The 21533-nt window shown below is 47.8% G+C and overlaps 1 protein-coding gene and 1 long non-coding RNA gene across 13 annotated transcripts in view; one reads left to right on the top strand and one right to left on the bottom strand.

Moving 5' to 3' along the window:
- The window catches only part of LOC135103773 (uncharacterized), a 59248-nt gene extending 58768 nt beyond the window's left edge, over positions 1-480 (bottom strand). The window contains exon 1 of the long non-coding RNA XR_010270195.1: positions 323-480. This is a non-coding gene — a long non-coding RNA (uncharacterized LOC135103773). The remainder of the gene's footprint in view (positions 1-322) is intronic.
- Positions 1-21533, top strand: part of LOC135103765 (uncharacterized) — a 78801-nt gene that overhangs the window by 34808 nt on the left and 22460 nt on the right. For 4 of the 12 annotated variants that reach the window (XM_064010464.1, XM_064010465.1, XM_064010471.1 and 1 more), the window contains exons 2-24: positions 2300-2357; positions 3621-3776; positions 4782-4892; positions 5217-5385; positions 5790-5917; positions 6056-6212; positions 6603-6697; positions 7190-7305; positions 7663-7825; positions 8206-8327; positions 8467-8626; positions 8832-9017; positions 9226-9519; positions 10875-10991; positions 11437-11607; positions 12259-12346; positions 13339-13511; positions 14283-14434; positions 14965-15088; positions 17247-18023; positions 18793-18870; positions 19899-19937; positions 21127-21190. In XM_064010464.1, the coding sequence (XP_063866534.1) occupies positions 2300-2357; positions 3621-3776; positions 4782-4892; positions 5217-5385; positions 5790-5917; positions 6056-6212; positions 6603-6697; positions 7190-7305; positions 7663-7825; positions 8206-8327; positions 8467-8626; positions 8832-9017; positions 9226-9519; positions 10875-10991; positions 11437-11607; positions 12259-12346; positions 13339-13511; positions 14283-14434; positions 14965-15088; positions 17247-18023; positions 18793-18870; positions 19899-19937; positions 21127-21190 (3698 nt within the window). The remainder of the gene's footprint in view (positions 1-2299; positions 2358-3620; positions 3777-4781; positions 4893-5216; positions 5386-5789; positions 5918-6055; positions 6213-6602; positions 6698-7189; positions 7306-7662; positions 7826-8205; positions 8328-8466; positions 8627-8831; positions 9018-9225; positions 9520-10874; positions 10992-11436; positions 11608-12258; positions 12347-13338; positions 13512-14282; positions 14435-14964; positions 15089-17246; positions 18024-18792; positions 18871-19898; positions 19938-21126; positions 21191-21533) is intronic. The other 8 variants (XM_064010468.1, XM_064010472.1, XM_064010470.1 and 5 more) reach the window with 6 other exon arrangements.

Raw genomic sequence — 21533 nt, 5'->3', positions numbered from 1 at the left:
CAGAGTGCTTCACTGAGTTGTCCCACAAAAAGCAGAGTATTCTATTGAGCTGCTCCCCCCCCAAAAAAAAAAAAAGGGTGAAGGGAGGAACTTACACGATCACTGACCCAGCAGGACAGCCACAGGTGGGAACAAGACCAAATAACAATGTGGCAACAGAAAACATCTATACAACAACTGAGAAAAATAACAAGAAAGAGGAAAAAACAAAGTAAGAAAACATTGTACAAAAAGCGAATTAATAACTGAACAATTATCCATCAAAAACAAGTACCTAAAAAAAAAAAAAGACAATACAGACAAATTAATCCCAGTCACGTACATTGACACTCAGAGGAAGGAAGACCCAGGAGAAGGAAGACTCACGAAGCAACACTCGAACAGACAGCTCCTCATCCCGTGACACCACAGGCACAGTTTTGGTCCCAGAGGTCAACACACGCTGCCCACACTCACGAGGTTACTACTGCAGGGGTGAACGCACCACCAAAGCCCCTCCCACCCTTCTCCCGTCCAACCAATGCTGTCCATGCTTCGTGCTCGATGTTCCGAAGCCGCGGTCTCGGTCTGCTGAAACACCGAAGCTAATCATGCATTGCTGGTGGAGTGTGAGGTTAGGAGTCCTTGTAGTGGTGGTGGTGGTGGTGGTAATAGGAGGAAGAGGAGGAGGAGGGGGGAGGAGGGGTTATAGAAGCAGTATAGTAGAAGCAGCAGAAGTTTTAGTTAGGTGTTATCATCACCGGTAGTAGTAGTAGTAGTAGTAGTAGTAGTAGCAACAGCGGTAGTAGCAACAACAGCAGCAACAGTAGCAGTAGCAGCAGCAGCAGCAGCAGTAATAGTAGTAGTAGTAGTAGTAGTAGTAGTAGTAGGAGTAGTAGTAGTAATAGTAGCAGTAATAGCTGTAGCAACAGCAGTAGTAGCAACAACTGCAGCAGCAGCAGCAGCAGCAGCAGCCTCATTAGTAGTAGTAGTAGTAGTAGTAGTAGTAGTAGTAGTAGTAGTAGTAGCAGCAGCAGCAGCAGCAGTAGTAGTAGACGAAGACTTAGTAGTAGTAGTAGTAGTAGTAGTAGCAACTGCAGCAGTAAATTTTCTGAGACTCCTGCTGGTCTGAGATAGAGAGGGGGGGGGGGAGCCCTGTCTGACAGGGGCGTGGTCGGGGAGATTGTGGGGTGGAACGGAGCGGCATATGGCCTGTGCAGTGGGGCGGGTCGCACGGACATGACGGGAGGGAGCTGCCTGGGGATGGTTTCACTTCCACGCCCCATTAAATACTTGAAATTTTGTACTGTGGAAAGTGTGTTGGGCGGCAGCTGAGGGGGAGGGAGAGGGAGAGGGAGGGCGTGGCAAGTCCTGGTGATGGAGGAAAGTTTCGATGATCCAGCAACTGACACTGATTCGATCCTAAGATTCAAGGTTTCGAAACGTTTTGATTCCCACGTGTGAAGCTTTAGAGTTTCCAGTTTCAAGAAGCGAATATTTTCTTCGTATTTGTTTTGTTTCTATCTATCTATCTATCTATCTATCTATCTATCTATCTATCTATCTATATATATATATATATATATATATATATATATATATATATATATATATATATATATATATATATATATATATATATATATATATATATATATATATATATATATATATATATATATATATATATATATATATTAGTATATAAAACCCACGTTGGAATAGTGGAAATTTTATGCTAATACTCCGATGTCTGATAACGTTAACATTCTACTGATGGTTCCTCTGTTTCGAGTCATGATTGGTGTTCTTTCAGTCGTATATATTTTATTTATAATTTTATGTGGTTTGCGATGAAAAGTTCTACAGATCCTTACTCAGTTTTAAGTGATAGATTTTTCCTTCCTATAGATTTTCTTTTGTAATTTCTTTGTAATTTCATGTGGATAACTGAGTAAAAATCAACGCCAGAGTGATTGACATCTTACCCATCGGTTACTACAGCAGCTTGAGTGCAGGCTGGACACAAGCACCGCGATGCCAGATAGCGTAATACAGTAGCTATGCCCACATCTACAACGTAATTAAATAGTTATACCCATATCTCCTCCAATAAAATCATAATTAGAGTACTTAATTACAGTATACAGGTGCCTTCCGGTGAGGCGGTGGTGGCAGTGTTCCGGTGTGAGGCTCAGACAAGGTGGTGCACTGTGCTGAGGGCTTTTAATTACCACAGCTTCCGTTGGTGTGTCAGGAATTGCAGGATGTGATTAGGGTACATGTGTGGATCTGACTAATGTTATTCTCCTCTTCACAGTTCCTGCCGCCGCCGCTGCTGCCGCTGCTGCTGGTGGGGCTGCCCTCCCTCGTCTCGGGTGAGTGTTGAGGTCATCCTGTTGACGAGCACCTTGTTTAACTCTTTCAGTGGTTTGTTCATTCTTCCCTTACTCAAAGACACTCTCAGACGTTCCTTTTTCCTGCAGCCACTATTACACATACTGGCTACGGCTGATTCTGTTTCTCTAATCCGTTCTTTCTTTCTTGTAGGTGTTTGTAGAATTTTTTTCATTGTGCTTTTAGTGATGTGCATTGTTGCGTGAAAGAGTTAAATTACAATAATCTTTAAGCCGACGGAGAATGTAGATCAAAAGAAAATAGTTCATGACGGTAAGGAAACAAGCGGGTAGTCAAGGAGTGAGGGAGCAGCTAATGTGTTGCTGATGTAGCCTGGGGAAGCAGTTCATAGGAGCAGGTGTTACTGGCAGGAGCGTACGATATAGACAAACAGTTTATGATAGAGCTAAGTGCAGACAGACAGTTCACAGGAGCACACATAGACATATAGAGAGATACTAAAACACTAAAGAGATTAACATTACAACAAGCACATAAGATTTACCAACAATTGCTAGTTATCATTCTCACTAGTAAGTCAGTTAGAGGAGAAAAGGGACGTGACTATGGGACACCAAACACTTCTGCACCAATTGCCCTTGCACCTTGCTTGGCTTGGTGATGCAGCGTCAAGGGAGGGTGGGTGCCGGGAGTCACTAAAAAGATGCGTCACTAAGACACCCTGAAATAAAAACACCGCGTCCTTGTAACGCCAGCAGGAGGGCCGAGGGTGAAGGCAGTTCCTGTTGTATTCTGCTCTGTCTTCCGTTATGCCTGAGTGTCCCATCCGTTGTGTGTGTGTGTGTGTGTGTGTGTGTGTGTGTGTGTGTAATATTACTACTATTACTAATACCACTAATACTGCTACTGCTACTACTACTACTACTACTACTACTACTACTACTACTACTACTACTACTTTTTTCTTCTTTTTCTCCTCCTCCTCCTCCTCCTCCTCCTCCTTCTCTCACTTCATCATCTCATCACAAACACTACAATCTTCAAGGCCCCAATCCTTGACAGATACATTTCATGACACACACACACACACACACACACACACACACACACACACACACACACTACCACCAGTCCTCGGAAACACGACATACGAACACTACGTAACTAAACACCGAACTGATAAGAACCTTCAGGATTCACAAAAACACGGACAAGAGGAAGTACTTACACCTCAGTGGCCTTGGCGTTAAAGTTCCCTCTCTCTCCCTTGCCTCTGTCCTCAGGCCAATGCTTCGGCGGGACTCTGACCATGGAGAAGACAGTGGGAGTGACCTTCAATGAGCCTTCCACGCCGCTCTTTAACAACCTGGACGCGGCGATTACCAGCGACTGCAACGGGTTCTGCAAGGACAGCCCCCAGTGTCAAGGCTTCAGTGTCGGTGAGTGAGGGGCTGCTACGGCTTCCCTAGAGCTGAGGCGTTTGATGCTTCGTGGTTCTTTTGTTTATTGTTGTGTTAAGGAAGGGCAGTTGTTTGTTTATTCATTTTTTATAATAATGAGTGATGTGAGTTTTTCGACAGCTGATGTGTTTGATGTGTCTTGTGTTTATTGAGGTGTTTGTCAAGGAAAGGCAGTTGTTTAGGTGTTTTTTTTTTTATTTTTTATAATAGTGAAGTGAGTTTTTCGAATGGATGGTATGACTGAATTTTACAAACATGCATGAGTAGGATGTAACAGTAAGAAGTTCATTAATACTGGCATGAAAAGTTTTATCACAAAGGGCAATTAGTACTCTCTCTCTCTCTCTCTCTCTCTCTCTCTCTCTCTCTCTCTCTCTCTCTCTCTCTCTCTCACAATGCAGCATCAGACAAGAGCATTCCCTTTAACTTCCTCTAGATCTCAGAGTAATGCAGGTCACACACACACAAAAAAAGTGTCGCTGCTCTGATGTACCATTTGGCACACTCAGTTGAGGCCAGATCTGAGTCGCATCGCTTAGATCAGGAGTCAAGGAGGGACTGGCCGGAAGTAGAGACGTTCCTCACGCTCGAGGCGAGACGGAGTGGAACGAAAAACCAGAGCAAAACTTCCTCGGTGACGGGAGTGACGGGAGGGGACGCGGGCGAGGTGAGGTGGCGCGTGCAAGGTGACGAGAGACGGGAAAAAGGGACATTTTGGTTGAGACGCAGGTGTTGGGGTGCAAGGCCGCGTGTGGAGCTCAAGGAGGAAGAGTTTTGGTTCTCTCACTGATTGATGACTCTTTCTGCCAGTCTCTCCTAACACAGTGCCTTCATCCCCCGCAGGTTATGAAAAGGAACAGCTGATTGAACAGGTGTTGGGAGTGTAAGGCCGCGCATGGAGCTCAAAGAGAGAGTTGCGTTTATTTTTAATTGACTGAGTGGCGCCTTACAGTCTCTCCTAACACAGTATCTCATCCTCTGCAGAATATGAAAAGTCCACATGCGTCGCCTATGACCGGAGTTCCTCGGGGCGCCGCTCCTCGCTGGTGGCCAAGCCGGGGTTCAACTACTTCGAGAAGATCTGCCTGACGGGGGGTGAGTGGCGCCACGGGAGACACGCGTGATGGAGGTGGCTTTTTTGACATGCATTGTTGTAAATCTCGCACTCATTGCTAATTCATTCGTACACACACACACACACACACACACACACACACACACACACACACACACACACACACACAAATAAAAAAAAGACTGCGCTAAATAAGTAACAATAACACGATTACATCACGCTGGTCCGTTCATTTCTACCACCACCACCACAGCACTATGGCGGCAACACAAGGCTGCCACACAACACATTTAGTGTCCTTCGCGTGTAGAAAACAATGCCATTGAGTTCCTCCATCCACGCAGGGTCGCCGCAGCTGGACTACAACCAGTTGTGCGGGCAGGAGCGGCTGTGGTCCTTCGAGCGAGTGTTGGACTCCTTCCTTGAGGGTCACGACAACAAGACCTTCCCCAACGTGGACAAGCGCGCGGACTGCCTCAAGCTGTGCCTCGCCGAGACGGAGTTCGTGTGCAGGTGTGTGGCGCTGCAGGGATCTGATGACACGTGTGCTTGTCTCAATAACGTAATCTTATGTTCTGCTGGGTAATTTTGGCCAGTCTTCCCTTATAGTTTCCTTTGCGAGACAGACTGCAATGTTACTTAACTGACCTGCAAGTATTAGATAGGGATAATAAAGCACATTCGTAAAAATGCTTTTTGCTTCATCGTTCACTTATGAACGGTTGTAATTTCTTCAGTTCCATCAAGTGTATTTGATGTCAGCTCATCGTCCATGCGAGTCTGTTCCTTGGTAACCCTCCTCCCTGCCATGATGTTCCTTCGCCTTACACAACCCAACACAACACACACCATTCCTTCCGTTCCTCACCAACCAGTTCCTTCTCCCCGGGGCTCCCTTAACCTCCTCCCCTCGCCAGGTCCTGTGAGTACGACATCACGCAGAAGCTGTGCCGCCTGAGCCGCGAGGACCGCAGGACCAAGCCGGCGGACTTCGTGTCGTCGCCAGGATCCTTCATCGATTACATGGAGAACCAGTGTGTGATGCGTGAGTAGCGGCGGTCGCGGGTAGAAGGGATCAATATTCACGGGGTATTTAGCGTTCTTTGGTTGTTGAGAGACCCTGCTTTGTGCAGTGTTGTTGCCGCCCTGACGCCCTGACGCCCTTGCTTCGTGCTTCCCTCAGCGCTGCCCGACTGCCGCTACGTGGTCCAAAACGAGGTGATGGTGGTGTCCATGGACGCCCTCGAGTTCGCCAACATCCAGAGTGACTGTGAGAGTCTGTGTGACACGACGCGCATCATGAACTGCCGCGCCTACACCTTCGATCCCCAGGAGAAGAGGTCGGTCTTCTGCACCACCACCATTACTGCTTTTTTTTTTTTTTTCTTATGTAGGAGGGGCACCGGTCAAGGACAACAAACTGCAATAAAAAAAAGGGACCACTGAGATACCGATCCCCGAACAGAGTCGAAAGCGGTAGTAAAAAATTACAGGATAAGTGTTTTGAAACCTCCTTACTGAAAGAGTTCAAGTCATAGGAACTACTGCTATTGCTACTACTACTGCTACTACTACTGCTACAGGTGCTGCTACTACTACTATTACCACCTACAAATCATTCCAAACGTCTCTCTCTCTCTCTCTCTCTCTCTCTCTCTCTCTCTCTCCCACGCTTGCTCGCTCGCTCTCTCTCCCGGGAGCCGCACAATAACAGGTGTGTCCTCCCCCAGGTGTTACCTCTCCGGGGACGACTCGGTGTCCCTCAACCAGACTGTGCTGCCGCTCAAGACTGGCGTGCTGACCGGCGAGAAGCAGTGCACCGTCAGTGAGTACATGAGCGCACACACACACACACACACACACATTCACGGTCATACTGCTAAATTAACTTTACTTTCCTTCTTTTCTTTTTTATCTATTTATTTATTTATTTTTTTTTGGCATCAAGATCTCATTCAAGTCACTAACACGACAATGATATAATCTTCACGCCTCGACTCCGCACTGTCTTAACTCAGCACTCTCAATCCCACACTTGCCTCTAGATGTTATCGAGGCCTGGACTCAGAAATTCTCACCACGACTACGAGTATTTTCAAAGGCCACATAAATTATGAACTTAAGAGTGTTTCTCTTGTTAATAAAGCAGAAATGTTGTTAATCTTTCGCTAGAACCGTAAAAAACATAATAAAAAACTTCAATTAGAATTTTGAATGTAGTGGAGGTGCGGCGCAGAAGGGTTTCAGAATATGGTCCTGAGACGCGCACCGCCCAGCCACTCTCGCCACTCACGCCGCGCCTCTGTCCGTGCCACAGGTCAGTGCGAACAGGACCAGGGTACCATCATCTACGAGAAGATCACGGGTCAGACTGTACGGACGGCGCGAGAATCCGCCTACCAGCTGGACACGAGCCCTGGCGGACTGAGCGAGGTCAGTACAGATCATCAGGTCAAGTCTTAGCAGCCTTGACGCTAAAAGTATGTCAATGAGAGCTTGTTTGCATAGGTAAGCGACTGACATCACTTTGGTCTTTATTGTCTATGTTCACATGATGATGAAGTCTTACATATTGTGGGTGGTGTGTTGGAACAGCCACTAAGGATTAAATCATCAGGTAAATCTTTTCTCTTCCACTCACACTCTGCAGTGAACAACCTGCGAGGAACAGTCTATGGGGTCTATGAGTGTTTGAATAAGTATCACAATTTTCTATACGACAAGGTTCTTCAGGGATTGTGTTGTTTATTGATCTGTTTAATTGTCTGACCCTTCCTCCCACACCAACAGAAGTGCGCCCGCCGCTGCCACGAGGACTCCGGCGAGTGTCCAGCCTTCGCCGTGGACTACGTGCTGGGACGGTGCTTCCAGCTGGACCGCAACACACAGGGACGCAACACGGACATCATCAGCTCGCCCGGCAAGAGTTACTTCGAAAAAATATGTGTGCGAGGTGAGGGGACATGCCAGACAAGCCGGGGACCTCATGCGTGGATCCACCTTTGTGTTGTTTTGAGATTGAAACACTGTGTATTATTGAGAAAACTATCATCTGGTACAAGCCTGAGTGACGAAAACGCAAAACTGTGTCATTTTTTCCTGAGGATTATCAGTTTTCTACGCTGTCAACATAGTTCACCAGTTTTCAGTGATTTTTCATTCATTTCTTGTAGCAGGTTAGAGTTCTCGCAATAGTACATAGTGCTTACTGTTCAGTACACCTACAGTATTCATTCCTGCACGCTGCACCGTGACTGTGTTCTTTACCGCTGCCTGCTGTACATGTCTGCTTTACGGCGAATATGAGTCTGTCACGCTGGTGTTCTCCCTCAGCCAAGTTGCCGCCGCAATGCATTGACCGAGTGTGGCATTTCGAACGCGCGCCGGGCATGGAGCTGCGGGGCCTCGACGACCGCCAGCAGACTCTCGTGCAGAGCCGCCGCGACTGTATAGAGGTGAGGCGCCCATCCGACACTGGTGTTTGAGCATGTTCCAGAACAATGTGTCCTTTTGTTGGGGAAAAAATCCTGTAACACCCGCGACCCAGGAACTACACCCTGATTGTCACACACACTAACACCACTCCTCCTGCAGGCGTGCATCCAGGAGACCGGCTTCCTGTGCAGGTCTGCTGAGTACGACTCTGTGCAGCTCGTGTGTCGCCTCAGCCGCAGCGACCGACGCACCCACCCCGACAGCTACGTGGAGGCCGCCTCGCCCAGCACAGAGTACCTGGAGAACCAGTGCATCCCTGGTACGTGGCGGATGGACATGCTGGCAAGCTCAAAATATAGCTGCTTGAATGTGTGTGTGTGTGTGTGTGTGTGTGTGTGTGTGTGTGAAAACGCCAGCCTTTCCCATCGCTGCGTGAGTATTGAATGGCCTCAGCGTGCCTCGCATGGAGTGAATGAAGCAAAAAAATGTTGCCATTAATCGAAGCGTCATTCTCTCCCGTGCAGTGGACGACAGATGCCCTTACCGCAAGACAGAGGGCGCCTACCCTGTCTACCTGGACGACACCATCGGCGGCGTACTGACGGAGCAGCAGTGCCAGAGGTCCTGCACCAACTACCGCAAGTTCAACTGTCGATCGCTGTCCTTCTACCCCGCCGGGTCGCAGTGCTTTATCTCCGGCGACGACAAGGGTAAGCAGCACCACGACCCGCGGCGCCGCTGGCGGCCGGTATGGTGACTTACTGAAGGTCGCTAAGTGTATAGCAAGGCAAACTTTAATGGCACATTTCATAGTTTAATGCCTACGGGAATGCAATTTAGGTACAATTAAGTTTACTAATGTGGAATTTGCTCCTGTTTGCTGCTATCTAATCCTTTCGGTGATCTTTCTATGGCCAGCGTCCGGAGGAGGCACTGCAGCCCTGCAGAACAGACCCGGCACCACCTACTTTGAGAGGGACTGCAGGGGTGGCGGCGGCGTCGGAGGCGGCGGCGGCATCGGAGGCGGCGGCGGCATCGGAGGCGGCGGCGGCATCGGAGGCGGCGGCGGCGTCGGAAGCGGCGGCGGCGGGGACGACCGAGACAATGGAGTCACGGGAGGAACCGGTGGAGGAGGCACAGGAGGGGGCGGCACCACGGTGAACCAGCGACCCCCGATACGCCCCACCACCTTCAGGCCACGCCCTGGCGGAGGTACGTTAGGCCATCCTTATGCTGCCTTGCCTTTACTTTCAGTCAGATTTATACATTTTCAAGGAAGCCAAAAATTCACTGGTGGAGATTTATGTTCCTTGTTCTCTTTTGACAAACATTTACGTCACTGTATACATTCCTTCGTTTTTGTTTTCACTTCAGTATGTAATAACTATGTATACATGAATATTTATGATTTAACTCTTCTTGTTTGAGTATACTTCTGAGTTTCAAATTCAGTAGGTGTTCGCAAAGCCAGACTTTGTCACAGGCTTACCTGGGATAGAGAGTAGCGGCAGGCGCCAGTGCGGCGACAGTGTTAAGTCCTAGAGAGCAGTGAGGTGAGGCGGCCCCAGTGGCCTTGTCATGACTCTCGGGTCGGACTTGAGACGTAGACCACACCGCTTACCACCACCACCACCACCACCACTATTACCACCACCACTACAAGCACTTCCTCGTAGACAAATAGCTCCCCACTCCATCTACGAGTACGTAACCGCTGCTTTCATAACACAACCATAAGTACATCACAACATCACAGCGTCGCATATACACACTCAACTAACCCTGAAGAGCTCATTGCAGCCCTCCTGCTTGATTAAGGATGAACTGAAACACATACACACACACACACACACACACACACACACACACACACACACACACACACACACACACACACACACACACACACACGCACACACACACGCACACACACACACACACACACACACACACACACACACACACACACACACACACACACACACACACACACACACACACACACACACACACACACACACACACACACACACACACACACACACACACACACACTATCGATTGTAACAAAGAAAAGTCGCAATATCAAACGGGGAAAAAAAAAATCCTATAAAAGAAACTAAAACTGCTTTGACATCAGAGTAGCAGCGACTAAGCCAATCTTCGTTGTGTTAGTGCTATGAGTAGTTGCAACAAGAAAGATAAAAAAAGTAGTTGCCCTTAATAAAAAGCTGACGATTAGTAGCAGTAGAAGCAGAAGTAGCAGTAGTAGTCGTAGTGTTGTCGCTTTTGGGGGGTCGCAGTATCAATAGAACCGCTGCATTAACATCTTGCGCCGCTACCTCGTGTCTGCTTCAGTAAGTGTTGAACTCTGTCAGGCTCTGTGTATATGTAGTGTGCTTGAGACTCCTCGCGCGTTGATGCTGGTGACAGAAAGGCTGAAATAGTCCCCTTTAGCTCCTTCCTCAACGCCCCGCTTCCCTCCCACCCGCCCGCACGCCACGCACCGCCACCTCACTAATGGTCCGACCTTGGGGGCCCCGCCTGCTGGTGCCACCCTCCTCCAGGTGGATTTTCCTTCGCAGTAGATCGGTGCAGATTAGGCAGCCTCACCTACGAGAAGGTCACGGGCTACGAGCTCACCGGGGTCAAGTCCAACATCCTCAACTCCAGCCTCGTCCCAGGTGAGTGGCAGCGCAGGGCGTCGCATGCTGGGGTGTGGCGGGACTTTGTAACCGCCTGACTAATTACATGTATGAAAAAAAAAAAAGGATGAAGAAAATGAAGAGAAAAGCACGAAAAAGATAAAAAGGAAAACTGAAGAAAACAGAAACCAAAATACATTCAAAACCTTCTGAGCATATACATGATCTGAAATACGCCTGTTAACTCTTTCACCACCACGGTCACTCTTAACCAACATTCAGATCACCACCTGCATGACATGAATTAACATAAAAAAGAGAGATTGGAAGTCTAATTAGTAAATCTTTTCTAAACTATGAAACTATCTAGGAGACTGTAATAAAAAAAAAAAAACCTAAAATTGTAGGGGATTATGAAAAAAAAAACAAAAAACTGCCCGCCACAAACACAGAACTGGCAATCATCCCGCCTCTCCCCCCGCAGGCATCACCCAGAACTGTGCCGACGCCTGCAAGAACGCGGACGGCTGCATGGCCTTCAATCTGGACTACAACAGGTTCGAATGCTACGCCCTCGACACGGGGTCCTCCGAGAAGCCGCAGAACCTCCGCCAATCCAGCGGCGCCGCGTACTTCGAGGCTGTGTGTCTGAGAAGTGAGTGACGCCAGACCCTCATACCAAGCAAATGGGCCTTTTTCAGTGTTTTTTTTCTTCCCTTTTTGTTGGTGTAGTCCAGTGCCCTTCTTACGTAAAAAAAAGATCAGGCAGTGAAGGAAAATATGGTAGAACCTCACTGGAGAATGTGTACCTGCCAACATGAAGTAGTTTAACGAGTTTATGGCTCAAGAATGGACTTTGAATTATACTGAAGATCTCCAATGGCTCAGCACAGTGTAACTTACTCGTACAGGCAAAAGTAAACACACACATATATGCTATTCCTGCCAACGTGAAGTAGTCTGTGGCACAATAGTGGGATTTATACTGTACTGAGAATCTCTTTCAGAAGTCTAATATTGTAACATACTCGTACACTCAAAATTCAAAGTACACTGCCATACTCTTTCACACAACATCAGCTGGGCAAAGCAATACCTACAATGCAACAATCTAACTTATCAGCGAGAGCAAAAGACACATCCTCACTTAAAATAACAGATCTGAAGTTTGTCCATCTACTGTGTTCCCTTGTGTTCCCGTCGCCGCAGGAAGGTACAGTACTAATGAAGGTGTTGGAGGTATCGCTGGATGTGCTGTGTTGTGTTGGCTGTGCTATGCTGTGCTCACGCTGCCTTCCTCCTACAGGGGGTGGGTGCGGCCTGCTGTGGACCTACGAGAGAATACCAAACTTCGAGCTGGTGGGCAGAGATCGTGAAACCTTGAACGGCATCAGGTGTGTGTGTGTGTGTGTGTGTGTGTGTGTGTGTGTGTGTGTGTGTGTGTGTGTGTGTGTGTGTGTGTGTGTGTGTGTGTGTCATAACAAGGTCTTTTTTTTCCCCTCTCTTCCTATTAATACGTGGACTTCCGCCGGTTGTTCACTTTTTTTTTTTTCATTTTTTTCATGTAAGAGAACAAACATGAGCGTTGTTTTGAATTCCTGTTAAAAAAAAAAGAAAACAAAAGGCTGTACAGTTTATAGTCAGTTTACACTCATCTGAAACACGCAAAAAAAAAAAAAAAATAGAGAGAGAGAGAGAGAGAGAGAGAGAGAGAGAGAGAGAGAGAGAGAGAGAGAGAGAGAGAGAGAGAGAGAGAGAGAGAGAGAGAGAGAGAGAGAGAGAGAGAGAGAGCGAGCAGGAAAGTGATTCATCTATAGTTCACCTTTCGAAACTGTAGTTATTTACTCGTACAACCTTCAAAGCTATCATTAATCATGTTTAGTACCCTTTTCCGAGTTACCATTATTATTCACCAGCAAACCTCTCAAAATCATAATAATTCAACGCACACACACTCTTCAAAATATCTGAGCTAAAGAGTATGATAGACCCAACTAGCTTATCGTACACTTTGAAACATCCTTCTTAAAAACGCTTTTCAGTCTTACCTTTTACATTTTTCACACTCGTACACTGTCTCATCCTCCTCCTCTCCTTCATCCCCTCCTGCAGCTTCTCAGAGGAAACCTTTTAAACACTCTTCATTACTATTGATCACATTTTTATACTTTTTTCTTTTTACACTCACAATATAAGCACACACTAACTGCACCCTTGCCACTCCTCCCTCCCCTCCTGCAACATCTCAGAACACGCTTTTCAAACACATTTTTTCTTCACTTTCAAACGTTTCTTTTTCTTTTATTTATTTATTTACCTTTTCTCACATTTGCAACATAAGCACACACCCTCTCACCCTCTGCGCCTCCGTCTTCTCCTCCCGCAGCAAGTCGGAGTGCATGGAGCGGTGTCTGGAGGAGCGGCGGTTCGTGTGTCGCTCCGTCAGTTACGAGTACTCCAACCGCGTGTGTCGCCTCTCCGTCCACAACCGGTTCTCGGCTCGCAACTCCTTCCAGGCCGCGCCAAATGTGGACTACATGGAGAACCAGTGCGCTCCCAGTACGTGCTCTTATCCCCTTGATGTGTGTGTGTGTGTGTGTGTGTGTGTGTGTGTGTGTGTGTGTGTGTGTGTGTGTGTGTGTGTGTGTGTGTGTGTGTGTGTGTGTGTGTGTGTGTGTGTGTGTGTGTGTGTGTGTGTGTGTGTGTGTGTGTGTGTGTGTGTGTGTGTGTGTGTGGGAAGTAGTTATTTTTCTTTATTGTGCCATTTTTTTTTGTCTTCCCTTTTTTTTTTTTTTCTATTTTCTTCATGCCATTTTCAGCCTCTTTTGTGTAATTTTCAATTTTTTTTCTCTTTTCTGTTTTCCCCTTTTTTTTACTATCGTCCATCCGTATTTATCAATCTTTACTCATCTTTTTTTTTTCTTACAAAGCCATCCTGTATCCCTTCTACATTTTTAATTTTCTCCATTAGTTCCTCTTTTCTTCATTGTTCTCTCTCTTCATCTATTTCCTCCCTCTTCATGCAAGACAGACTCTGGCCATGGACAACAAAATTCATTACAAAGCGTCCCACAGAAAGCGCCAATCCCTAAAACAAACAGTTCAAAAGCAAGGTCAGAGCAACACTATGACTTCACTTTCCTACTTTAGATTTCTTTTTCAGCACTTTATTCCCTGGCGTCTTAAAAGCTCCCTGTTCAAAGTGTCATTATCTGTTGCTCCCACTTATCACACCCTCACTTTCCGTACTCTGCATATCTCTATCTATTTTTCTGCCTGCTGTGTATGGTCTTATCGTGGCGCCGTAACTGATCTTCCTCTCCCCGCCAGAACCTCGCGACTGTGTGTACGGCAACAACCAGCGTGACCGCTACCTCATCTACACCACCAAGACCACCTCAGCCTTCACGGACGCCACCTGCCGCAGGGCGTGTGATCTGGAGGAGAGCTTCAACTGTCGCTCCTACTCCTTCCTGAGCATGGTGAGGGGACGGGGATGATGGAGGGTGGGGTGGGGGCGTGGATGGGGGAGGGAAGAGAAGGCTGAAGAGAGAAAGGGAAAGAGGGAAGGTTGGGTGATGGAAAGGAAGGCTGAAAGAGAGGATGGAGGGAGTGGGGGAGGGAACAGAAGGCTGAAGAGAGGAAGGGAAAGAGGGAAAATGGGGTGATGGAAAGGAAGGCTGAAAGAAGGAAGGGAGGATGGGAGGGAGGTAATAAGGGTGAGAAAGAACGAGGATGAAAAAAAAATGAAAGAAGGGAAGGAGACAGAGAAGGATAGAGAGAGAGTAGAGAAAGCTGGAGAATGAAGCCAAAGAAAGGGAAGGAAGGAAGGAAGGAAGGAAGGAAGGAAGGAAGAGAGAGAGAGAGAGAGAGAGAGAGAGAGAGAGAGAGAGAGAGAGAGAGAGAGAGAGAGAGAGAGAGAGAGAGAATATAACGATCTTCTGTGATGAGTCCTAGCCCACTGAGTCACCTCCCACTATTGACCTGTGCACCTTCCTTCCCGGCGCCGCAGAGCAACACGCAGACCAACCAGTGTTACCTGAGCGGCGACACGGGCACGGACGCAGGGAACAACGCCTTCCAGTTCATGCGAGGCGCCATGTTCGCAGAGAAGCAGTGCAGAGACTTCACCACAGGTACGGGACGCTAACACGGAGACAGGTGTGAGGTGTGAAGGATGAGGGGATAGGCAGGGGTGATGCAAATTTCAGTCAGGTAAACTCCACGACAGATTCCTCCCCAAATGTATCTTCCCTTGAGAATTCCCGTTAGTGAACCCAATGCTTATCATGGTGTTGTTTTTTGGGGAAATCTTAAGGGTAGAACGCTGAAGGGTAATACTAATCAGAGGGGAATTTAAAGGAATCTGTCTGTAGCTGTACAAGTCCCAGTAATAGTGAGTAAAGTTGTTAGTGGTAGTGGTTGTGAGTAGAAATCCTGTGGGTGGAATGTTTCTGGGTGAAATAGACCCTAGGGAGCTTATATAAAAGTGTGTCTGTAGCTGTAGGAGTCCCAGTAGTAGTAGCTGTAGTGGGTGGAGCTCTTCGTGTTGTCCAGTTCCCGCCCTTCAAATACTCAGGTTCACTCTCTAACCCTTTGACTGTTTGTGACATTATGGGATTAAGCATACCATTTGAGTAAAGTTAGATGAGCTTAGTGAACGAATATAACTACGCTCAGTATTTACAGTGGTCAACTCCTCTGTTAGCTCTCAGTTGTGTCTTGAAACTGTACTTGATTGGTTAGAAGCCACAGCAGATGGAGGGTGAATGAGATTATGTGAGGTGAAAAGAGGAAAAAAAAAAAAAAATAGTTAGGGAGAAGTGATATGGATAAACAGCAACTTTATTTTATTTATTTATTTATTTTTTATGTAAGAGGGGCACCGGCGTGAGGCAAAGAAAGAGAGAAAGAAAAAAGAAGAAAAGATCCATTGAAAAAAGGCCCAGTTTTGAAACACTTATCATTATTATTATCAGTCTTATTATTTTTCTCTCTCTTGCTTTGGGTATTAGTGATGATGATGATGATGATGGTGACTAGTAAGGGACGGCAGCAGAAAAGGGAACGATAAGAGTGAGGATAAGGGTGAGAAGTAGCAAGAGTGTTATGAGGGTGATGTGGTAACCTCCTGTTTCCTCCTGAAGCAAGGGACGCTTTTCACAAGAACCTCGTAAAGGGGAACAAATCTACTACTGTTTTATCTTTGTGTTCCTTTCTGCTCCCCTCACTCCAGAGGCCGCGGGGTTTGGGTAAAAGGGAATGTATGGGTCTGTTGGTCTGTGGGTTTGTTGGTCAGCTTCTGCATTCCTATTGGTCTCTTTCCTTGCCCCACAGTGGACTAAATAACTGTACATGTAAACATCAGCATTAACAAAACACACGGGGGCCAAGCACGCCATCGTACCTCCCTCATCTGCATCACATATTTGCATTTTATGAACAGGGATGGTTATTTATGTCAGGTTTTTTGAGTGTTGCCAGTGGTGGTGGTGGTGGTGGTGGTGGTAGTGGTAGTGGTAGTGGTGTGGTCACAGTGATGGTGGCTGTAGTGGTAGTGTAGTATTAGTATTAGTATTAGTAGTAATGGTAGTAGTAGTAGTGGTAGTTGTTGTAATAGTAGTAGTAATAGTTGTTGTAGTAGTAGTAGTGATGTAATAGTAATAGTAGTAGAGTAGTAGTAGTAGTAGTAGTAGTAGAAGTAGTAACGTTAGTGATAGTAGTAGTAGTAGTAATAGTAGTGATAGTAGTTGTAGTAGTAGTAGTAGTAGTAGTAGTAGTAGTAGTAGTAGTAGTAGTAGTAGTAGTAATGGTAGTGGTAGTAGTGATGTGCGGGGTATGAGTGAGTGAAGTAATGTTGAAAAAATTGCATAAGTCACTATAAAGTAACGTCTTTCACATAATTGTAAGTAAGCAGATGTAAGTAGCCATGAACTACACCACACAGTAAAGTAGTAGAGTTAAGTAGTATAAGGGCCTCTCCACATAGAGAAAGCACTGTTTGGAAACAATCTGAAGACAACTTTCATGGATGGAGGGATGAGTGGATAGATGGATGGAGGGAAGGATGGATGTATGTATGTATGTATGTATGTATGGATGGATGGATGGATGAGTGAACAGAAAGATGTCCTCAAATATTTCCAGACAGTTTCCAAATTACTTCAGACTGTTTCTCATAAGTATTTCAGAAGTCTCTTGGTGTGGATAGGCCTTAAGTAGAAATAAGTAGAATTTGAAGTGCCGCCTCAGTGTGTCTACGAGTAAGCTTCTGACTGCTTTGTTACTCTGCAGGTGGAGGTGGAGGTGGCTTTGGTGGAACGGGAGGATCCGGAGGTGGTGGAAGTGGTGGTGGCGTTGGTGGATCAGGCTTTGGAGGAGGTGGATCAGGGATAGGAGGCACTGGTGGAGGAAGTGGAGGAGGATTTGGAGGCTTTGGTGGAGGCAGACCAGGCTTTGGTGGAGGAGGAAGTGGATCAGGCTTTGGTGGAGGGAGTGGAGGCAGACCAGATTTTGGGGGTGGAGGAAGTGGAACAGGCTTTGGTGGAGGTGCAGGTAGACCAGGATTCGGTGGAACAGGAAGTGGAGGAGGATTTGGTGGAGGAGCAGGTCGACCAGGTTTCGGCGGAGGAGGAAGTGGAACAGGCTTTGGTGGAGGAAGTGGAGGCAGACCAGGTTTTGGAGGTGGAGGTAGTGGAACAGGCTTCGGTGGAGGTGCAGGTAGACCAGGATTCGGTGGAACAGGAAGTGGAGGAGGATTTGGAGGCGGTGCAGGTAGACCAGGATTCGGTGGAGGAGGAAGTGGAATAGACTTTGGTGGAGGAGCAGGTCGACCAGGATTCGGTGGAGGAGGAAGTGGAATAGACTTTGGTGGAGGAGCGGGTCGACCAGGTTTTGGTGGAGGAGGAAGTGGAACAGGATTTGGTGGTGGTGCAGGTAGACCAGGATTCGGTGGAGGAGCAGGTGGATCAGGCTTTGGTGGAGGAAGTGGAGGAGGTGGAGGTTTTGGCATTGGATTCGGAGGTGGTGGAGGTGACAGAGACTTCGGTGGAGCAGCAGGTCCTGATCTAGGTGAGTAAGAGTCATGTGGAGGTAAAGTTCCACCTGTGCATGTCATCCATCTTATGTTGACCCCCTGTTGACCCCTGACCCTGAGGCGACCTGGAATACTGCCCAGGAATAGCCACTTGTTGACCCTGCTGACCCTAAGATAACCTACACACGTAACATGATAATTTTTGTTGACCCTGACCCTGAGGCAACCTGGAATGCTGCCCTGAATAGCCACTTGTTGACCCTGTTGACCCTGAGGTGACCTACGTACAGTACTACCTAACATGGGATAATGAATTTCTGTTGACTCTGTTGACCCCTGACCTGTGACGAACCATAGTGTTACCTGGCCTGGTTGACTCCTTGTTGAGCCCTTGTTCACTCCTGATCCCGCGATGATCTACACTACTCCCTGAACTGGAGTACTACCCTGGGATACCCACTTGGACCCACATTGACGAGTTTTTTTTTTTTTTATGAAAGAGGTGTGCTGGCCAAGGACAACAAAAGTTTATATAAAAAAGACCCCCTGAGCTGCCAGTCCGTAAAAAAAAAAATGGCCAAAAGGAGTTATCTAAAACTGAAGATGTACTGGGCTGGGCTTTTTCATATTTTTAACGGTGCCAAGTTAATTGTTTGGGGTTTTTGTACTACCACCGATCACTACAGTCTGCCGTGACACATGACTAACACTGACTGCACTGTAAGCACCCACACGTACTCCTAGACACCCTCCCCAGACTTCCCTCCCAGCGGCACCCTGACTCACGTACGATCTCTCCAACAGACAGCGGAGGAGGCAGCGTTGGTGGTGGAGGTGTTGGTGGTGTTGGTGGTGTTGGTGGTGGTGTTGGTGCAGGAGGAGGTTTGTTCACAACGCAGATTCTGTACCACACTGTCATCTTGGTCGCCGGACGAGTTTTGTGTTTAAAAATGTGACCAACTCGGCCGCGTCCTGCTGCTCTTTTGTTTGTCATTGTGCTACACTAGTGTGGCCTCGTTGCCTTCAGGATTCAGGTGTCTTGAGGGCCGGGCTGGTATCACGCGGGTGACGACTGCTTCCACACACCAAGATGACAGTGGCTGTTCTATAGTTCACTGACACCTAGGAATTCCAGACGCGATGTGATCTTAATAGGCCTTAAATTTCACTGCCAATAAAGCTCAATCACGGTTACGGCCTTTGTCACGCACATCACTCACGTTCTGGAATTGTTAAGGCATTAGTGTAGATTTCCTCTTGTTACATCTGCCTGTTGACGTGTGAGAGAGTGTGTGTTTGTCGTTAGCGCCACGACGCGTACTGTTAAAGGAATAATTGAGCTTTTCCATCCGTCACGGGGCTCAGGCCGTCATGCTTTCCTGTGCGACCCACACGTGGTAGGCGAGGCGCGTCCTCCCCCCGTCGCCCGCCCCCGTGACCCTCCTGCCCCTGGTAAGCCTGCAGCGCTGCCGGACACACGGTGGCCCTCAGATCCTTGGCCACAACGGGGAGCCACAGGCCGTGTTCACTGGTTACTGAGTGTACCGGTAACGGCCACACGAGTCCTGCCACAAGGCGGACTTGAGCTTACAGTAGTCGGATGATACGTAGTGTTGAGTTCTGTAGGCGTGTGTCATTGCAGGAAGGGAGGCTGACGAGGCACCAGTCTGGTATCAGGCAAGACACGTGGTAGATAGCGAGTCACTGCCTCACCCTTCACCACACGTTACTTAAAGCCAGATCTCTCTCTCTCTCTCTCTCTCTCTCTCTCTCTCTCTCTCTCTCTCTCTCTCTCTCTCTCTCTCTCTCTCTCTCTCTATATATATATATACTCGTATATATATATCACTTAGTAATATTAGGTTCCATCTTTCAAAAACAACTTTCTTATCTTAAATTTTTAACTTCAGATCCTGAGGACGAGGAGGACACTAAGTCTCCTTCCTTAGGTTGGTCAGCACTGTCTTGTGCACGACCTTCATCTGCTGCCAGTGCTAACCGCTTCTCAGCCTGCGTGGCGCCGCTGGCCCGCATGATGGCGTGGGCTGCCGTTCTCGCCTGCGCAGCTCGCTACTCGTAGCACATACGTCGCCAGTTTTTTTTCTTACTATCAGTAGCATTTTTTAAATACAATTAGTGTTTTTCGCCCTGCTTCCCGATGAGCGCCGTGTCTGCCCTGCATCGCCCCGCGCCAGGCCTTGTAATGACCCGCTGCATCCCGCTGCTGGCATGACGCAGCCACTGTCCATCACGGACAGAATAGTTACTGTACATGCATTTCGCAGAAATCGCCGTTTATCTGTTACTTATAATGCTATGACTTCCTGTCGCGCTGAGACCTGACTGAATAGCTCTGTCTGCTTACTCAGCCAAGAACGGCTTGCACAGAAGCCGCTGACAGCTTGCACTAACGCATCAACTTGTCTGACCAGACTCACGGCACGCTGGAAGCTTAAGACTCTGTAGTGGACGGAATGTTCCTGTAGTTCTAACGCGTAGATGAACACATAGATGAATAGACAGATGAATGTGACGCTTGTGAGACACTGACATGTTAACAAACTGTACATACAACACCTGAGGTGACGCCGCGCCCTGCGTCTGCAGCACCACACTAACTATTACAATTATGATCTGTTTGTATAACTTCCGGCTGGCGTGTGTGGGTGTGGGCGTGTGGCGACAGGTGAGGCGAGGCTGGCGCTGCCGGACCAACGAAGCACTCTGGCTCACGTTACATTCATTATACAAACTTTTGGTTTAATTCAAGTCACACCGCAAACTACTCGCAACCATTAGAGTTGTACGTGTGGCGAGTGTGTGAAGCGAGTCAAAACTTGATATGAGATGAAAATGTATATGAAGTGTCTCAAAGTTCAGTGCAGCGCCGGACGTGCTGCAAGTTGCAGTGAAGGAGTGTGTTGGAAGCAGCACAGCCACGCCGCCGCCATCTTGACCCCACACTTCCCCACACTGCCGCCTCCTCCACACCTGCAGTACTCGTCGCTCGTCTCATTAATTGAAACAAACAAAATTCAGAGTATGAACTCCAAGTAAATCATGATGAAGTGATGAGTGGAGGCGGCGGGCGGCGCGCAGCCAGGTGTGTGCAGGTACTAATGAGCGTGTCCCCGACAGTGAACGACTGCCGCTTCACTCCGACCTACGACAAGGTGCTGGGCGTCGACCTGCGAGGACAGCGGTGAGTATTGGCTGGGACCGGGAGACGCCGCCGCCACCGCCAGGCAGCCTGTGCTGCAGGCGGCGGCAGTCACCTTTTTTGTAGTCAAGATTTTTTTGCCCACTCATAGTGGGCACACCTGTGTGTGTGTGTGTGTGTGTGTGTGTGTGTGTGTGTGTGTGTGTGTGTGTGTGTGTGTGATTCACCTACGGCCGTCTGCTGGTCACCCAGCCAGCCGTTCCCCTACGGAAAGAGCTCAGAGCTCATAGTGACCGATCTTCGGGTAGGACTGAGACCACTGACACACCACGCACCGGGACAGCGAGGTCACAACCCCTCGGGTTACATCCCATACCTACTTGTT

This window comes from Scylla paramamosain, chromosome 9, assembly GCF_035594125.1.
Source record: "Scylla paramamosain isolate STU-SP2022 chromosome 9, ASM3559412v1, whole genome shotgun sequence".
In the NCBI taxonomy this organism is placed as follows: domain Eukaryota; kingdom Metazoa; phylum Arthropoda; class Malacostraca; order Decapoda; family Portunidae; genus Scylla; species Scylla paramamosain.
Note: the sequence above shows the minus strand (reverse complement) of the source record. Positions and strands in the feature narration are given on the sequence as shown.